This window comes from Paroedura picta, chromosome 12 (genome assembly GCF_049243985.1).
Source record: "Paroedura picta isolate Pp20150507F chromosome 12, Ppicta_v3.0, whole genome shotgun sequence".
Taxonomy (NCBI): domain Eukaryota; kingdom Metazoa; phylum Chordata; class Lepidosauria; order Squamata; family Gekkonidae; genus Paroedura; species Paroedura picta.
Window position 1 is genome coordinate 51,846,293 of NC_135380.1, and position 19,144 is coordinate 51,865,436.

The window sequence follows — 19,144 nt, forward strand, 5'->3', positions numbered from 1 at the left end:
ATCCGGGGGTGTCTCCAGTCCTGCCGCTTCTCTCTGACCCGTGGACCAACTAGGGACTCTTCTCCCCTGTTCCGCCTGGTTCCTCTCTCCATCCCTCTCATGCCCTGGATTTTTACCCAGCCTTTGGACTCTCCACCTAAAAAAATTGTCTCAAACTTTTCTTAAAGGCTCGAGGCTTTACTGGGGAGACTAATTTCCTTCCAGCTCCTGAGACAGAGGTAGAAACGCAGTCCGGATGAAAGGGAATGGATGGGCTGAAATTCTTGTGCGTCATCATCCCCTTCAAGCGCACGGATTGACGACTTCATCAGAAGGACTCTGAACTCAACTTTGCAAACTGGTCGCACACTGGAGGCCAAGAGATTCCTGGCTCGCTTCCTAGTCTGCCCAGCCGGCAATTATCGAGACTATCCAGTTTTCCTGACAACCCCAAGGAAGTCCCACGCGAACGAACAGGAGATGCACCGTGCGTTCCTACCAGGCCGGGTTTTTAATCGCAGGGAAATGGGAGGAATGCAGATTTCTTTCCCTCCTCGCCTCCCGCTATCCCGGCTTTTGCAAAAGTCGGCTGTGCTGCTACAACTTCAGCGTGTCCGTTCTGAGCAGCATGGCTCCTGCTCAGAGGGATCAGATGCATAGTGGGATGCTCTTGAGCGACCCTACAGGCAAGGTTCCCATTGGTGTGTCCCGGGGGGCATTATACTAGCACAGGTTGGCGCTTTTTGTTCCACTGATTGATTAATCAAAAACTATTGGATGATACTTAGAAGGCACTCCCCATCGACTGGGAATCTGACATTCCGCCCTTCCGACACCAAACTCCTCCCAAATTAACCTCCCACCACCGGCCCTGGACACTGGGGAAACTTCTGATGGAACTCCTTCACCAACCGCAGGGCTCGGACCTTCCCTGCACCCACCCGTTCATGATCACCCATGGGGAATTCTTTCCAGTCCACCAACTATTGTAGTTTGCCCTGATGCCACCTGGAGTCCAAAATCTGCTTCACGAAAACAGGAATAGGGGCAGCAGAAGCAGGGTGCCAGTCATCCGTAGGCGGGGCTTTTTTCAGCAAGCTGGAATGAAAACGGGATGAACATGCCTATAAGTCTTAGGCAAGGCGAGCTCCACAGTCACTGCATTTATGACCCAAAGAACTTTAAATGGCCCCACAAACTTGGGCCCCAGTTTGCGCGAGGGTTGCTGGCAACACAAGTTCTTTGTAGACTATGCAAGTTTTATTTTTTTATTTTATTTTATTTATTTAGATGTTTATACCGCCCTTCCCTACGGCTCTGGGCGGTTTACATAAAACATTTTGGAGCATTTACATAGAACACTATCAAAATCAAATATAACAGTATAACACACCAACTGGAACAATTAGAACGGCACTTCAACAATTACTTTGACAATCCCTCAGTAGATTCAGTTCCTCAGTCGGGGGGGGGGGGAACCTGTAGATGTTATGGCTCTGTCGGCCAGCTGGCATTTCCGAGTCAGCCTCAAAGGCAGCCCGGCGTAAAGCGAGTGACAGTAATCCAGTCTTGAGGTGACCCCTGCAGGGATCCCAGTGGCCAGGTCGAGTGCTGATAGGTAGGAGGGCGCTCGCTGCCGTGCCCGGAGGAGGTGGCTGGAAACCTGGGGTGGGCAGTGTTTGTGACCTGGGCCCAGCACCCCACCCCCAGACTCCTGAAGGTTGCCAAGGATGTTTATTGGACTCTGCCAAGAACCAGGAGCTACAGTGACCCATCTGGGACCCGAGCCTGATCAGAGGACCTTCATCATGGTTGGATTTAACTTCAGCCAACTCTGCATGAGCTAGCCCACCATTTATTTATTTGTTTGTCTGTTTGTTTGTTTATTTATTGTTTGGACTTATAGCCCACAAGGAGCAAAGAGAGTCGTAGGATACAGGACACCCACCATTTTGGAAGAAGAGGTGTTCTTTGTATCCCACTTTTTACTGCCCAAAGGAGTCTCAAAAGGGCCTTACAATTCTTTGTCTCCCACAACAGGCACCTTGCAAGGTAGGTGGGGCTGAGAGCTCTCTCAGGTAACTCTCTCGGATCACTGTGATTGGCCCAAAGTTATCCAGATGGCAGCATGTGGAGGAGTGGGGAATCAAACCCAGTCCTCCAGATTAGAGGCTGCGACTCTTAACCCAGCTGGCTCTTTGGAGATGTTTTTTGCTTCCAAAAATAGCTTTTAAAACTCTGGATCTCTCGATTACTGCCATGATTTGTGCTTGACCTGTGTGACTCCATCTTGTATCTGTGTGTCAGTATTTTCTTAACCGTGTAACCCTGAGATGCCTGTGTAGTGATTTAGTAACTGTTGCATTTCTGCCAGATTGTATTATCTCTGCAAGTAGAAACTGTGAAGGTCTCAAGGTTGAAGACGGGCCTGATCATCCTTGGCTCTCTGCCCGGATTGGCACCTGCAGAGGGGGCTCCGGGCCTCTGGGGACTCGGCTGGGTTTGGGCAAGAGAACATGTGTGTAAAAGGGGATGCATTTCACCTATTGATCAGATTTGACTTTGAGACGTCTAGGATCCTGAACTGCTATGCAATAAAGCTTCCTTTTATTCAGAAGTATTGTTGCTAGACTATCAGTTCCTCACACAGCCTCACCTCCCTCACAGGGTGCCTGTTGCGGGGAGAGGAATGGGAAAGCGATTGTAAGCCGCTTTGAACCTCCTTCGGGTAGAGAACAGCGGCATATAAGAACCAACTCTTCTTCTTCTTCTTCTTCTTCTTCTTCTTCTTCTTCTTCTTCTTCTTCTTCTTCTTCTTCAGTAATATGAGGGCTCTCTCAGCCTCCCCTCCCTCACAGTGTGTCTGTTGTGGGGAGAGGAAGGGAATGCGACTGTAAGGTAGCCTTCTGGTAGAGAAAAGGGGCAAATAAGAACCAGTTCTTCTTCTTCTTCTTCTTCTTCTTCTTCTTCTTCTTCTTCTTCTTCTTCTTCTTCTTCTTCTTGTTATAGCCTGAATTTCATTTGCGTTGTACGGCTATTATCTTCTTGTAGATGCGGAACCCCCTTTTTGGTCTACTGTGTGCTATTTTGTGTGCTCCGTTCTTTAGCACTGTGTGTCAGCCAGGAGTTCTGAATTAAACTCTGTGCCACTGAACTCAGACTGCCCTCTCTCCGATCCCCTTTCTTACTCCAAAGACAGGGACTTGGCATGGCAGCCCAGGGCCTTCCTTGCTTGCATGCAGAAACTGGCCTCTCGACCCACCCTGCATCCGTCCGCCTTGCACGCCACAAGCAAGGTCCCTCAGACCAAGCAAAGCCCCCCTTGTAAAGGGGTTGCGTTTTCTGACCATTCAGTTGCGTAGCTAAAAGTGTTCTCTTTCCTTCAGTCGCAGACAACCTGGTCATCAAGGTACTGTTGTGTCGGCTGAATAGTCTGGACTGCCACCGCCGGGGCTGGGTGCTGCACGGTTTCCCGAGGGATGAGGACCAGGCGAGGCTGATGAAGAATGTGGGAATCATTCCCAACAGGTAACCTTTCTGACCCCAAATCGGCACAGGGAACCTTTTGTTGTTATGTGCGAAGTCGTGTCCGACCCATCGCGACCCCATGGACAATGATCCTCCAGGCCTTCCTGTCCTCTACCATTCCCCGGAGTCCATTTAAGTTTGCACCTACTGCTTCAGTGACTCCATCCATCCACCTCATTCTCTGTCGTCCCCTTCTTCTTTTGCCCTCGATCTCTCCCAGCATTAGGCTCTTCTCCAGGGAGTCCTTCCTTCTCATGAGGTGGCCAAAATATTTGAGTTTCATCTTCAGGATCTGGCCTTCTAAAGAGCAGTCAGGGCTGATCTCCTCTAGGACTGACTGGTTTGTTCGCCTTGCAGTCCAAGGGACTCGCAAGAGTCTTCTCCAGCACCAGAGTTCAAAAGCCTCAATTCTTTGACGCTCGGCCTTCCTTATGGTCCAACTTTCGCAGCCATACATTGCAACTGGGAAGACCATAGCCTTGACTAAACGCACTTTTGTTGGCAGGGTGATGTCTCTGCTTTTTAGGATGCTGTCTAGATTTGCCATAGCTTTCCTCCCCAGGAGCAAGCGTCTTTTAATTTCTTTGCTGCAGTCCCCATCTGCAGTGATCTTGGAGCCCAGGAAAATAAAATCTGTCACTATCTCCATTTCTTCCCCTTCTATTTGCCAGGAATTGAGAGGGCCGGATGCCATGATCTTTGTTTTCTTGATGTTGAGTTTCAAGCCAACTTTGGCACTCTCCTCCTTCACCCGCATCAACAGGCTCTTTAGTTCCTCTTCACTTTCTGCCATTAGAGTGGTATCATCTGCATATCTGAGGTTGTTGATATTTCTCCCTGCAATCTTGATCCCAATTTGTGACTCCTCTAATCCCGCATTTCTCATGATGTGCTCTGCATACAAGTTAAATAGGCAAGGCGACAGTATACAGCCTTGCCGAACTCCTTTCTCAATTTTGAACCAGTCAGTGATTCCATGTTCAGTTCTCACTGTTGCTTCTTGACCTGCATATAAATTTCTCAAGAGACAAATAAGATGTTCTGGTATTCCCATCTCTTTAAGAACTTGCCACAATTTGTTGTGCTCCACACAATCAAAGGCTTTAGCATAGTCAATGAAGCAGAAGTAGACGTTCTTCTGGTACTCCCTAGCTTTCTCCATGATCCAGCGTATGTTGGCAATTTGATCTCTAGTTCCTCTGCCTCTTCGAAATCCTGCCTGTACTTCTGGAAGTTCTCGGTCCACGTATTGCTGGAGCCTAGCTTGTAGGATTTTGAGCATAACTTTGCTAGCATGAGAAATTAATGCGATGGTGCGGTAGTTTGAACATTCTTTGGCATTGCCCTTCTTTGGGATTGGAATGTAAACTGACCTTTTCCAATCCTGTGGCCATTGTTGAGTTTTCCAAATTTGCTGGCATATTGAGTGTAGCACTTTTACTGCATCGTCCTTTAAGATTTTGAATAGTTCAACTGGAATGCTGTCACTACCACTAGCTTTATTGTTGCTCAGACTTCCTAAGGCCCATTTGACTTCACATTCCAGGATGTCTGGCTCCAGGTCAGTAACTACCCCATTGTGGTCATCAGGGATGTTAAGCTCGCTCTTGTATAGTTCTTCTGTATAATTTTGCCACCTTTGTTTGATCTCTTCTGCTTCTGTGAGGTCCCTACCATTTTGGTCCCTTATCATACCCATCTTTGCATGAAACATTCTCTTCATATCTCCAATTTTCTTGAAAAGATCTCTGGTCCTCCCCATTCTATTGTTTTCTTCTATTTGTTTGCACTGTTCATTTAAGAAGGCATTCTTATCTCTTCTAGCTTTTCTCTGGAATTCTGCATTCAATTGGGTGTATCTTTCTCTTTCTCCCTTGCCTTTCACTTCCCTTCTCTCCTTAGCTATTTGTAAAGCTTCCTCAGACAGCCATTTTGATTTCTTGCATTTCTTTTTCTTTGGGATGGTTTTAGTTGCTACCTCTTGTACAATGTTGCGAACCTCCGTCCATAGTTCTTCAGGCACTCTGTCTATCAGATCTAATTCCTTAAATCTATTTGTCACCTCCACTGTGTATTCGTCAGGGATAAGATTTAGTTCATACCTGAGTGGCCTAATGCTTTTCCCTACTTTCTTCAATTTAAGCCTAAATTTTGCAACAAGAAGCTCATGATCTGAACCACAATCAGCTCCTGGTCTTGTTTTTATTGACTGGATAGAACTTTTCCATCTTTGGCTGCAGAGCACATAGTCAATCTGATTTCTGTGTTGACCGTCTGGTGATGTCCATGTGTAGAGTCGTCTCTTGGGTTGTTGGAAAAGAGTGTTTGCTATGACCATTGTATTCTCTTGACAAAATTCTACCAGCCTGTGCCCTGCTTCATTTTGCTTCATTTTGTACTCCAAGGGAACCTGCGAGGCGGTATTTAAATAGCTGAATAAGTAAACAGGCCTCATTTTGGGCTGCCCTGGCACGTTCAGAGCCGAGGCTTGTTTACAGAAGGGGCAGTAGGGTTACCAAGTCTGGGTTACGAAATTCCTGGAAATGTGGGTGGGAAGGGTGTGAGAGACCCCTGACCCTCCCCATAGTCTTGGCACCATTTAGTGGCTGTCTGGCACGTCGCGCTGCTCGTTTTGTGGAAAGGTGGCTTGCCGTGGTGATTTGCCCAGTCATCTGTGATATGTGAGAATTGTCAAATAGACAAAGACATTTGATTACAGTTGGGTCGTCGTCATCCCCCCCCCCCGCTTTTAAACGGGGTGGGGGGGCTGTCTCTCCGGTCTGAGCTCTGGCTTCTCCCGTCCGAGGCCCTCAGCTGAGAGGCGGGAGCGGAGTCTGGAGGGCTGCCCCCAGGCCACCCCAGGCGGGCCAGCTCTGGGACGACTCAGGTGGAGGCAGGTTTCCAGGCGCCAGCAGGCAAGCTGTAGCACAGACGTCCATAGGCCGGGGGTGGCCAAACTGTGGCTCTCCAGATATCTGTGGACCATAATTCCCATGGACATCTGGAGCTCCACCGTTTGGCCACCCTTGCTTGCAGGACTGTTGTCAAGAGGGTCACCCCACCCTGCAGGCAGCTGGAACCCCCACCAAACGTTTCAGGTGATGGGTTTGTGGCCGGCAGCTTCCTGGGTTGGGAGCCATCTGAAAAAGTGGAATGCCGGAATTAGATTTCAGATGTTTTAGCTGTAAAGCTCCCAGGGAAGTTTTAATTGATGTCTTTGTGAATCACCCAGAGCCTGTTTGTTGGAAAAGGCAGCGTATAAATGTCAGAAAGAAAGAAAGAAACAGTAAACCTTGTTCCTGCAGAACCTTCACACAGCCCTTTGGAAATGCTTCAAGGTCGCCTTCTGTGGGGGATGGGGGGGGGATAGAGTTGCCATTTTCAGGTTGGGAGACTCCTGGCGATTTGTGTAGGGCAGGGACCAGAGAGTTCGTCCTGCAAAGGGAACTGATCTCTGTAGCCCAAAGGTGAGCTGTAATTCCGGGGGATCCTGAGGTCCCACCTGGCGACTGGCATCCCTAAGGTGCCTCTGTTTCCCGTGACCCGTCTGCCACAAGAGACAGACCCCATGATGACGAAGAGTGGATTGCGGGGGGGGGGGGGGGGCTGCCGCACGGGTGGAGAATCCCACCAAGTCTAGTAGGCATTCTGGGTCTACGTTTGAGTCCAGGTCTGGCATTCATTAGGGGCCAATTGTGAGGTGGCTGATTGATTTGGGGCGGGGGGCGGGGGCTTGATGCCTTCCGTGCAAGCAAGCTGTCAGCCCGTGCTGGGCGGGAGAGAAATGATCAGCAGAAGCGCATCTCGGGGCCAGGCGGGGAAGCCAGGCCGTAAATCATTGGCTCACGGCACAGGTTATAAACCATGGTGCTCTGCAGCTGCCGCCGGCGTTTCTGACATCAAGAGCAAAAAACCCAGCTAGAATTAGGACTCAGGAATCAATCTGGGAATAGGAAGTGGAAAAGGTATAAATCACAGCTCGATCCAATCACCAAGAAAAAGGCCTTATTGCTAGGTGGGCTCAGGTTGATGAAATTAGATTAAAATAAATTTACATATATATCAAGTTTATTATTAAAATCCCGTCACATCAGTAAACAACATTATCGGCAAAAGGGTCCGTTAGCTGGAGCCTGGAACTCCAAGTAGGCCTCTCTAGATGATCAAAAAGCAGAGTTATTGTCCGCGTATCAACTCGTAAGTCTGTTCCGCAGAAGTAATAAATGGTTTACTGTTCAAATACTGTGTTTTATCTGACTTCCACTTCATAAACCTGGTGCAAATAATATTAAATTCTATCCCATTGAGTGGGATCAGTCTCTGAGCTCCTCCGTCTTACAGAGCAGGAGCGAAGACAAACCCAGTAATTGATGGCAGGAAAGAATGAAAAATCAAGTTATTTTTAAGGGAGGGGGAACCCCCAACAACAGGAGGAAACAAATTGGGCTATAAAGTTTTTTAATATGTAATAATAAAAAACAAAGAGATCCCTTGTAGCCTGAGCCGCAGCATCCAGAGATCAGCGCTCAGGCAAAGAGGAAAATAATTTATTTCAGGTTGCCAGTAGAAGGGATTAGGCCTGGATTAACTTTGCTTGTGGAGTGAGGCAAGAACTGCAGACTGGCACAGGAAGTATCAGCAGCTGGACGGAAGCATTTTTTCCAGACAGCAGCTAATTCGCCTATGGGATTCACGGCCACAAGAGATGGGGGTAGCTGCTTATTTATTTGACTTGAAAAAGGAGAGTTGAATTCCACGGAGGAGGAGTGGTATCTCAGAAGAGAGGCGTCCAAACAGTTATTAGCATGATATCTACACTGAACCTCCATGCACAGAGGCAGTCTGTCTCTGTATAATAGATGTTACTTTTCTGACCTTCTTGTGAACCCAAAAGGATCTGACTTTCAACTGCAGGAAATGGGGGAGACCTGCACTCAGAAAATCAAGATATGAGCCAAACAAAGGCAAATTCTCCCAATCAGACCAGAATGATTCCTGACATTTGGAATGTGGGAAGCCTTCCCATTTGACAGTTACACTAGCAGTGTCCAGTTTCATTTCTTTTCCAGGTAACAGAAGGGGCAGTGAGGAGAGAAAGTACCTGATAGGGACGTTTTTCAACCACAAAAGTTAACCAGTATTCCAGCCAGAAAGGATTGCCATGTTTAATTTTTCTGTGTTGGGGCAGGTGGGAGGTGGGCAGAATTAGAGCCAGCTTCTAAGCACAGATTATATTTGCCCGTTCCCCAGTGGGTGGTTGAAGGAGGTAAATGCTTCTTTTGTGCAGACTAGCAGGCAGCGGTTCAGAAGAAGTGAAGGGGAAAGGCCCAGAGACGGGCCTTCTGCTGGCCTTGCAGACTGAGGACAGCAATGCTTATTTCTCCACCCTACATCCACCAAATAATGAAGAGCAAACACACACAAGATGCAAGACAGAGATGTGGTGACAGAGGAAGAGATGATATTTGTAGCCCTGTTGGTCATGAGAATAACTCTGCCTGCACAGACAAGAGCAGACTCATGCTCCTGTCTCTGCCTCCAGGCATCGGTTTAGGGTTACCAGGGGCTGCTGCGCTGTTCGGGGGGGGGGGGGGGGGGCTATCCAGGAGCTCCCTTCCCTCATGCATACTTGAACCCAGAAGAGCGTCCCATGTGCTGATGTCACCCAGAAGTAAGGCAGCACATTGGGAGACCCTCTGGCATTTGTGGAAACTCTATGGTAAAAAACCAGCCTCAAACCCACAGGGTTTTGCCCAAAACCCAACGTGTCAATCCCCAATGATCCCAGCATGCTGAGGTCATTTTTGGGTGATGTCCGCACATTGGGACTGTGAGTGTGTGTGAGAGAGAGAGGATTGCCATGAAAACAGCTGTGGGGGGGGCTTTCTCCTCACTTTCTGAAACCCCCAAAGCAGAGGGAGGAATGCCAAAGCAGGGTTTCCCCGGCCTCATCTGCTTGTAGGGGATGCTGATCGATAGCTCTGTATGCAATCTAATACCCTTGCATGGATTGGAAAAGGTGCAGGCCGAGCTCCCCGGGTTGGGCATCCAGTGGCTGCTCAAGTGAACCAGTATGTATGAAGTGCCCCCTGCGAAGGTATATCTGTACAGTTTGGTGGTGGGGACCCCAGACACAATCCCAGCCCCCTCTGTGAGCAACTGGGGAGGGTTTCTGTCTGGAAAAGAACCCCCAATTCATGATGTGCCCATTTCTGATCTCCGCCAGCCTTCTGGGACAGAAACGCAGTTGAAAAGGAAGAAAAGGAATCCGTCCTCATGGCCTCAATTGTGGCATCTCAGAATGAGTTCCTTTGCTCTGTGGCTCCTTGAGAGAGCAAAAGAATTAATCTGCAATTGCCTAATACCCTTTGGGGGACTGTCGGGATTGGGTAAAGCGCCGTATGCCACAAACCTTATTGAAATGTGGTGAAAATTGGACTTTTTCTTTGATTTAGGACAGAAAATGGTTGTGAGCAGAGATGTTATTAATATTAGTTATTCGTACGAGAATTTATCAGCTTCCCAACAGTACTTTCAAAATTTGAACTTTGGTGCTTGATCCCGAGTTGGAGCCCAGATGATAAAAGTGGGGGGGGGGGGATGGACCACACCCATGTTGATCGCTTATGCTGCCAATCGGAACAGGCCCCTCCATCCAATCATGACAAATTTTAGGAGACCTTTTAGGAAAACATATAGAAGTTTTGCCACCTAACCTGAGACCAATATGGCAATTTGTGGCTCTTGGCCCACAGACGAAATGAGTGTGGCTTCCTAATCAGTGTGGGTCCCTGGTCATCCAGGGGCAATAGCCAGTTCAGATTAATTAACTGGCTGATCAGGTGATGAACTTAAGCCTATACAGGGTGGAACATAATTTAAAAAATATATAGTCCTAATCAATATATACATACATACTAATTATTACAGCCAGTTGGCTCCTTTACATAAAAAGACATACTTAGAACACCATGGACCTAAAGTCAATTCAGTAGCCCAGAAGGCCAGAGAAAACTATTGGAGGCCACTCAAATAAAAAAAAAAGAAAACAGGCCCTCGTCGTCAAAGCAAGCACTTTCTGTGTCCAGTAAACGCTTGCTTCCTCAAGAGGATTCCTTCGCATTTATATGCTGCCCTCCCTTTTGGCTCAGGGCGGTTTACGTTGAAAACAGAGAAATGCCAAAGCAGTTCAAGTGCTTGGCACGATGCAGGAGCATTCACGAAACCACAACATATAGATAGCTTGCAACTTGTAACTGTTTTACATTAAAAGGCATTCACTATTTATTTATTTTCATGTTTATTAACTGCCACTCCCAGACACTGCCAGCTTGTGGCCGTTTACAATAAAAACGAAAAAACCCACATAAAATGAATACAATGCAGTGCAATACAATACAATACTGGTGGCAGCAACCAATCTATAAACCTCCCCCCTCGTGCCCATCTGGGGAGCCTGGGGAGCCTGCCCACCACACCTGGGGAGCATCTTCTGGCGATGTCCAGCCTTGGGGGCCTGGACCGGGAAGGACCCACTCTTCCCAACCCGGTCTCAACCAAATGGCTGGCAGAAGAGCTCCATCCTGCAGGCCCTGCGGAACTGTGACAGCTCCGTCAGGGCCCGCAGCTCTTCCGGGAGCTCCTTCCACCAGGTCGGGGGCAGGACCGAAAAAGCTCTGGCCCTGGTCGAGGCCAGGCACAACCGACCGATTCCAGCCCCCAGAGCAAAGAACCCCGTGGGGAGCATAAGGACACCAGAAGCCCTCCAGATATGCGGGGCCCGGGCCACGGATGGTAACTGAAGTTTACCAGAATATATTTATTGGTTGGTTGGTTGGTTGGTTTATTCATTTATTTATATTCCACCCTCCCCTAAGGCTCGGGATGGTTTTCATAAAACGTAGAAGACAGTACATGGAACTTAGTTTTTCATAACAACAAAATAATATTAACATTAAAACTATAGCAGAGGTAACAGAGCATAATGATGCAAACAGGTCCAGAGCAGAACGCACGGGTGGATCTCTGGGAGGAGGGAGCAGGGGCCCTGCAGATGTTGCTGGTCACCATGTCTCAGCCAAATGCCTGGGGGAGGAGCTCCCTTCTGCAGGCCCTGCAGAGTTACTTTAGCTCCGTCAGGGCCCCGATCTCCTCTAGGAGCTCCTTCCACCAGGTGGGGGCCAGGACAGAGAAGGCTCCGGCCCCGGTTGAAGCCAAGTGGGCTTCTTTTGGGCCAGGGATCATTACCGGTTGGGGGTACTGCCAACTGGCTAGAACAATTATTGCAGTTATTGTATATTTTACGTTTGCTGGTTTTATTTGATGCCCGACCACAGAGAAGGGTGGTAACGCTGAAACGCATCTGGTGAGGGCAGGCATTTGTAGGCATATATGCACTGATTTTATGGAGGCTATGCTTGGGTTTTTAACTTGATTAATACTGGTACTATATTTTTTAAATTGTGTTCCAGCCTGCATCGGCTTCAGTTCATTTCTCACATGTTGACCTTTTTAGGTTCTTTTGTCTGCGGCAGGATATTTTCCCTTTTTTGTTTTAGATCAGATGATGCACAAAGCCTGCATTAGCTTTCTGCCCACTGTTGGCCATTTAAGCGCAAGGCATCGGATCAGAATAGGTCTGATCCATCTAGGTGTGTGTGGATGAAATCGGGGAACTGACTGCGCCGGAGAAACCTCCGTGGGCATGCCTGGCCTTTGGCATAGGAGGGGGCAGGACAGCATGCCCGGCCACCTCTCCGCCCAGCATGGAGCAAGACAGAGCTATAAAAATGAAAATAGGGAAGAATCTCTATTAATGCTGGCCTGCTCTCATCAGGCCTTGGAAGCTAAGCAGGGTTGGCCCTGGTGAGAATCTGGATGGGAGACCACTAAGGACGTCTGGGGTAGTTATGCAGAGGCAGGTGGTGGCACGCTCTACAGCAGCCTTTCTCAGCCAGGGTTTCTTGACGGCCCAGGAAGGTTTCCCAAAAGGGTGGGAGACATTTATCAGGTGGTATGACCATATATGGCCATGTCCACCTGCCCCCCCCTCCCAAAATGGCCAATAATGGGCCAGGGGTGGGTAGGAAGGGGAGGGGCCCCAGGTGGGTGTGTCCACAGCAATGCTTCCCAACCACATTCTGCACCATCGTACCTCTTCTGGGATTTCCCAAAGCCAGTTTAGGGGGTTCTCAACTATAAAAAGATTGAGAAAGGTTCCCCTACAGCAGTGGTCCCCAACCTGCGGGCTGCGGCCCGGTGCCGGGCCGCAAAGGCCATGGCGCCGGGCCGCAGCTCCCTCTCCCCGCCCCCCCGCAGTAAAAAACTTCCCAGGCCGCAAGCTTGCGGCCCGGGAAGCTACTTACTGCGGGAGGGCGGGGAGAGGGAATCAGGGCCGGGCTGCGCCCGTGCAGGGCGTGGCTCGCGGGTGCGGCCCGACCCGCGGGTGTGGCTTCCGGGCGCGGCCCGATGCCCTGCCGGTCCCCAGCCTAATAAAGGTTGGGGACCACTGCCCTACAGGGCCACCACAAGTCAGCTCTCATGGAGCCAAGGGTGGATGGGATTTGGGGCCGGGAGAGACCTCAGTGGAGTGCAATGTGAAGGCACCTCCACTCAAAAGCAGCCCTTTCCTCCAGGGGAACTGAGCTCTGTGGCCTGGAGATGAGCTGGAATTCCAGGGGATCCCCAGGCCCCACCTGGAGGCTGGCATCCCTCCATCCCCCTCCCAAGCAGCCCTTTCCTCCAGGGGAACTGAGCTCTGTAGTCTGGAGATGGGCTGGAATTCCAGGGGATCCCCAGGCCACACCTGGAGGCTGGCATCCCTCCGTCCCCCTCCCAAGCAGCCCTTTCCTCCAGGGGAACTGAGCTCTGTAGTCTGGAGATGGGCTGGAATTCCAGGGGATCCCCAGGCCCCACCTGGAGGCTGGCATCCCTCCGTGGCCCTCCCAAGCAGCCCTTTCCTCCAGGGGAACTGAGCTCCGTAGTCTGGAGATGAGCTGGAATTCCAGGGGATCCCCAGGCCCCACCTGGAGGCTGGTATCCCTCCGTCCCCCTCCCAAGCAGCCCTTTCCCCCAGGGGAACTGAGCTGTGTAGTCTGAAGAAGAGCTGGAATTCCAGGGGATCCCCAGGCCCCACCTGGAGGCTGGCATCCCTCCGTTGCCCTCCCAAGCAGTCTTTTCCTCCAGGGGAACTGAGCCCTGTAGTCTGGAGATGGGCTGGAATTCCAGGGGACCCCCAGGCCCCACCTGGAGGCTGGCATCCCTCCGTCCCCCTCCCAAGCAGCCCTTTCCTCCAGGAGAACTGAGCTCTGTAGTCTGGAGAGGAGCTGGAATTCCAGGGGATCCCCAGGCCCCACCTGGAGTCTGGCATCCCTCCGTCCCCCTCCCAAGCAGCCCTTTCCTCCAGGGGAACTGAGCTCTGTAGTCTGGAGATGGGCTACGATTCCGGGGGATCCCCAGGCCCCACCTGGAGGCTGGCATTCCTCAGTCCCCCTCCCAAGCAGCCCTTTCCTCCAGGGGAACTGAGCTCTGTAGTCTGGAGATGGGCTGGAATTCCAGGGGATCCCCAGGCCCCACATGGAGGCTGGCATCCCCCAGTCCCCCTCCCAAGCAGCCCTTTCCTCCAGGGGGACTGAGCTCTGTGGCCCCACCTGGGGGCTGGCATTTCTATGCCTGTCCTCTCCCTGGGTTCCGTAAGAGAGGGCCAAGGAGATGAGGAAGAAAAAAAGATGCCTGGGACACCTTTTCCATCTGAGTCCTTGGAGGCCCCTCCAGACGTCTCCTAAGGTTGCCCAGCTTGGATAAGAACATCATCCTCTGATCTGGAGAACCGTTTTTGTTTTCCCCTCTCTTCCATACGCAACCAGCTGGGTGACCTTGGGCCAGTCCCAGTTCTCTTGGAGCTCTCTCAACCCCGCCCCCCTCACAGGGTGTTTGTTGTAGGAAAGGCGATTGTCAGCCGCTTTGAGACTTCTACAGGTAGTAAAAAGTGGGATCAAAAACAACAACTCTTCTCTCTGTCATAACTGCCCCAAGGCACCATTTATTTTAATACTCTCCTGAGACAATATCTGCTTACAATGATCCCCTGCCTGACACCTAATGTGACCAGATTTTAACATTGGTAAAGCGGGACACCATTGACCGGGGGGGGGGGGGGGTCTTGATTAAGAATTTGGTCTATATGGAGCAAAAGAAAGTTTCATAGAACACATAGAACGCAAAAATAGTATTGTGATATATATATCTTTTAATTTCAACACAAGTCCAATTTTCCAGGTGCCCCCAGGTGTCCCTGCAAAAGTGGGGCAGTCCGGTCGCCTTACCTGACACCCCTTCTTTCCACCCACTCTCACGATGCAACTCTTAAAGCAGCAGACTTAATTCAGATCTTGCTTGTTGTGAGGTCTGAATACAGCTGGAAACGCAATTAACCGCCCAGTGATTGAAACCAAACTCGATTAAAAAGAAGGAGAAGAGCCGAGTCAAATTTTCCCAGTTGAAAATCCCAATTAGAATTTAATAGGGTGGGTATTTACGTCCTCTGTCATTGCAGGCTGCTTTTCCTGGGGGATTTCTCCTTCCATGTCTTGCTGCCGAGGACTTTTCTGGAATCAAAGGAAGGATAATGTTCTGTTTTCCTAAAACCGGATTGCGGGGAGGGGGCGGGAAACTCAGCCCAAAAATGGGGAGGGTGGGAAACAGGATTTCCTTGCCGTTATTTAGGCCTTTCTATTTCAGCATCTGATTTCTAGGTGGATTAGGGATAATAAACAGCCCATTAATGGAGGCCTGAACCAGGAGATGGAGTTTGAACCAGCAGCAAAATGCAACGGCTGAGAGAGGTTAATAACTCCATTACTACCAGCTCTATTCTTTAGCCGTTGGAAGAGCTTGGTATTAGCCCTATCTTACTCCTCTATTAATTGAGCTAATAGAACCTCGCTGACCTTCGCATGGTGCCATTATCTGTGAGTTTGCCAGACGTGGGCCGGAATACTTATCGCCGCAGATGTATTCCAGGGATGTGCTGGTTTCTGTTGGGAGGAAGATTTTGGTTAAAGATCACCCAACTTCAGATCTTCCTTTCCTTCCCCCTCTTAACATTTACCTGCCACCTCCTGCAGCCGGTCGAAATAAATGCAGAGAACGAACGGATGTGACTTAATTATGACCCCGTCCAACTAACCAGGAAAGTTGCCGAGTCCGTGGCAAGAAATCTAAAGGCCACAGAAGTGCTGGGGTGGGGGTGGGGGGTGGTGGGAAGGTGGGATATTCCAGGAAGCTTTCTTACTGGTGCTTGAGTAGGTTTGATTAATTAACCACTGGAAATGTCAACTTAGGACCACTTCTCCGTCCTCCATCAATGGCAATTGGCAGATACAGCCAAGACATTACATGGGGGTCTCCGGGGTGGGGGGGGCTCTAGCTCTCCCAGCCTCTTGTGACCTTGGTAGCTAAGCAAGGCTGGCCTGGCTAGTCCTTGAGTGGGAGACCACCAAGGTTGTTGTGCAGAGGCAGCCAACCTCTGAGGGTCTCTTCTCTTGAAAACCTGAGAGGGTCACCAATAATCAACTGCAACTAGATGGCAGAAAGAAAGAAAGAAAGAAAGAAAGAAAGAAAGAAAGAAAGAAAGAAAGAAAGAAAGAAAGAAAGAAAGAAAGAAAGAACTAGAGTGTATTTGGCTCAGGGCAGTTCACATGGAACAAAAAACAAAGAATGAAAAAACAAAGTTGGTTTTTGTACCCCGCTTTTCACCACCTGAAGGAATCCCAAAGCAGGATGGCCAAGGGGCACTTGGCGGTCATCTGCCCAGTCCCAACGTGCCCGTCATGGAATTCTAGCCCAGCTTGGATGTGCCAGCAAGGAGCATTGGGCATCAAACCAGAACAGGAAGCCCTGGTCCTCCCCGGCAACACGATGAATGTGGCATCCAACAATAAACAGCAGAATCAAAGGGAGGGGGAGAGAGAAAGGAAAGCTGCCCTATTATTTCCATCTATTGACATTTGGGTGTTTATTTCCCGCATTTGTACTTTTTGGTGAGGTGGGGGGAATGTGAGAAGGAGCAACTCTGGCAAATGCAATTATTCTGAGTAAATGTGGAAAGGTCACCCTTGCACCCCGAAGGGTTAAAACTTGTAGGAAAGTCTGTTCCTAAGTTTGCTGTCTGCCTTCTGGGATCCTAGGAGGCCTGACTTCTAGCTTCCCTTTGAACCCAGAGCCATTGGCTCCTAGGGACTGAGCACCAAAGCCAGATGCTGCCAGCCAACCTTTGCCTCAACGCATAAACATTCTGCTAGAGCAGGGATGGCCAAGCTGCGGCTCTCCAGATGTCCATGGACTACAATTACCATGAGCCCCTGCTAGAGCTTGCTCCAGTGCTGGGCCGTAGCCAGAACATTTTTATTGGGGGGAGGCAATGAGTACATGGGTGATCAGCCATCATTATCTATCTTCTCTGCTGTTCTTTGACATGATTTCAGATACACACATGCCCCTTGCAGGCTTTTTGTTTCGTTTTCAAAAGCAGGGATTCTTGGGGCCATTCCGCACTGATTCTTTGTAGCAGGAGTGTGGCAAATTGAAATCGCTACTAATTTGCAGTTATGCACAACGTCATTGACAATCTGCCACACTCCTGAAACCAATCTGCAAAAAGTGCTTCGTTGTAGCGCTTTCAGGGAAATCCCAAAAAGTGGATTCAACCTCCAGAAAGCGCTATACTCTTGCAACCAATCTGCAACACTAGCGGGAAAGTTCTGTGCGTTACCATTGTTGCGGTTTCTGCAAAGTCCCTCCCCCTGGCTCTCTCCTGATCTTCCAGCGAAGCGATTGCCATTTTTTTTTCTCGGAGCGAGCGGAGATCAACGCACCGGCGAGCCTTTGTTTACCCAGTGAGGCTTCCTCGGCTGCAGTCCCTCCCCAAAGCTGTTTTAAGTCACCAAGCACCAAGCACCACACAGCCCCGTTTGTTGGTTTATTTTCCCTTTATTTTTCCTTTATTTTCGGCCAAAAATCGCGCCCGTGCGGGGGGGAGTGTTTTTTTTCCACTCGGGGGAGCATGGCAACGATGAAACGGCAGCTCAAACACCACCTGCTAGCTAGATGGGTCTCTCCGTTGCTATCATTTCTTTCTTTCTTTCTTTCTTTCTTTCTTTCTTTCTTTCTTTCTTTCTTTCTTTCTTTCTTTCTTTCTTTCTTTTCTCTCTCTCTCTCTCTCTCTCTCTCTCTCTCTCTCTCTCATTTTTCAATTTATTGCTTGCCACTACCTGAAGGCTTGCGGCAGATTACAATCATCTGAATAAAAACCCAATAAAATCCCCTTAAAAACAGGTGTAAAACCAAATTGCATAAATAAAAACTCATAAAAACCCAACCCTAACAATATCCCCAGTATCGTCCTAGAGGGGGCGGGGGAGGGGCACTCAAAGCCTTCAAAGAAAGATGGGGGACAGGTTTCAATCACTCCAGCCCCGCCTAATGTTCAGCTCCTGCTCAGAATCTGCCCACCCAAGCAGATATTAGCCTAGTTGTGGGGGGAGCCCTCCATTATCTAGGGCCCATCACTGAATTCTGGCCCCGGCCCCAGTGTGGATATTCATGTTTGCCCTCTGCCAGTCTTGTCCTAGGTGCACGCCTGATATTGATGGATTGTCCATTGTGGCTCAATGTTCCAATGTGCTTTCCTTATTGAGATGATTATTTGCAAGCCAGCTGAGAATTTATTTATTATTTATCGAATGGAGTGTAGCCAGGCAAGCCAGGAGACCCGAGGCTTGTTTGGCAGCCAGGTAAGGCACCTGTAGAGATGGCTTGCCATTGCCCGCCTCTGCGGCCTGCCCCCTGGAGTCCCTTGGAGGAACTGCCACCCCAGTCCTCGGAGGGCTCCCCCCCAAACACTAGCCAGGGACCTGTGGAGGTGGCTGTCCGGGCTGACAGACTAACAACGATACTTCTGGATTAATAGAAAGCTTTATTGCTAGCAGATCAAGACACCTCAACGATCATAGTTGATTCTGATCAATACACACCCAACAAACACTTTTACTGGTTCTCTTTCCCGCCCAAAGCTGTGCAGCTTCTCAGAGAGCAAAAGCCGCCCTCCCACAGGGGCCAGCCTGGGCTCTCATCCAGGACGAGAACCCCTCCACCAGATAACACAGTCTAGCAGAATTATTTGCAGAACTAAATCACAGCACAGACAGTTCAGGGTTGTTACAGAGACAAAGAAAATAACACACATTAATACAAGATGGAGTCACTCAGGTCAAGCACAGATCATGGCAGAGCACATGATCCTGACAGTGGCTTGCCATTGCCCGCCTCTGCCGCCTTCCCCCTGGAATCCCTTGGAGGAACTGCCGCCCCAGTCCTTGGAGGTCTCCCATCGAAATGCTAGTCAGGGAGCTGCAGAGGTGGCTTGCCGTTGCCTGCCTCTGCGGCCTGCCCCCTAGTGGTCCTTGAGGGAACTTTGACCCAACTCCTTGGAGGTTTCCTATCCAAATACTATCTGGGGTCCATCCTGCTGATGGGCTTGGGCTTGCCCGGGCTCTCCTGGACAGGGCTGCGGCTGAGAAGTATGATGTATAAAGAACAAACAAGCCAAGAACAAACAAGCCATTGGGTGTGCCTTCCC

General features: G+C 49.8%; 1 protein-coding gene across 1 annotated transcript in view; it reads left to right on the plus strand.

Moving 5' to 3' along the window:
• Positions 1-19,144, plus strand: part of AK8 (adenylate kinase 8) — a 181,890-nt gene that overhangs the window by 135,290 nt on the left and 27,456 nt on the right. The window contains exon 11 of the mRNA XM_077305729.1: positions 3,366-3,507. Coding sequence (XP_077161844.1) covers positions 3,366-3,507 — 142 coding nt within the window. The remainder of the gene's footprint in view (positions 1-3,365; positions 3,508-19,144) is intronic.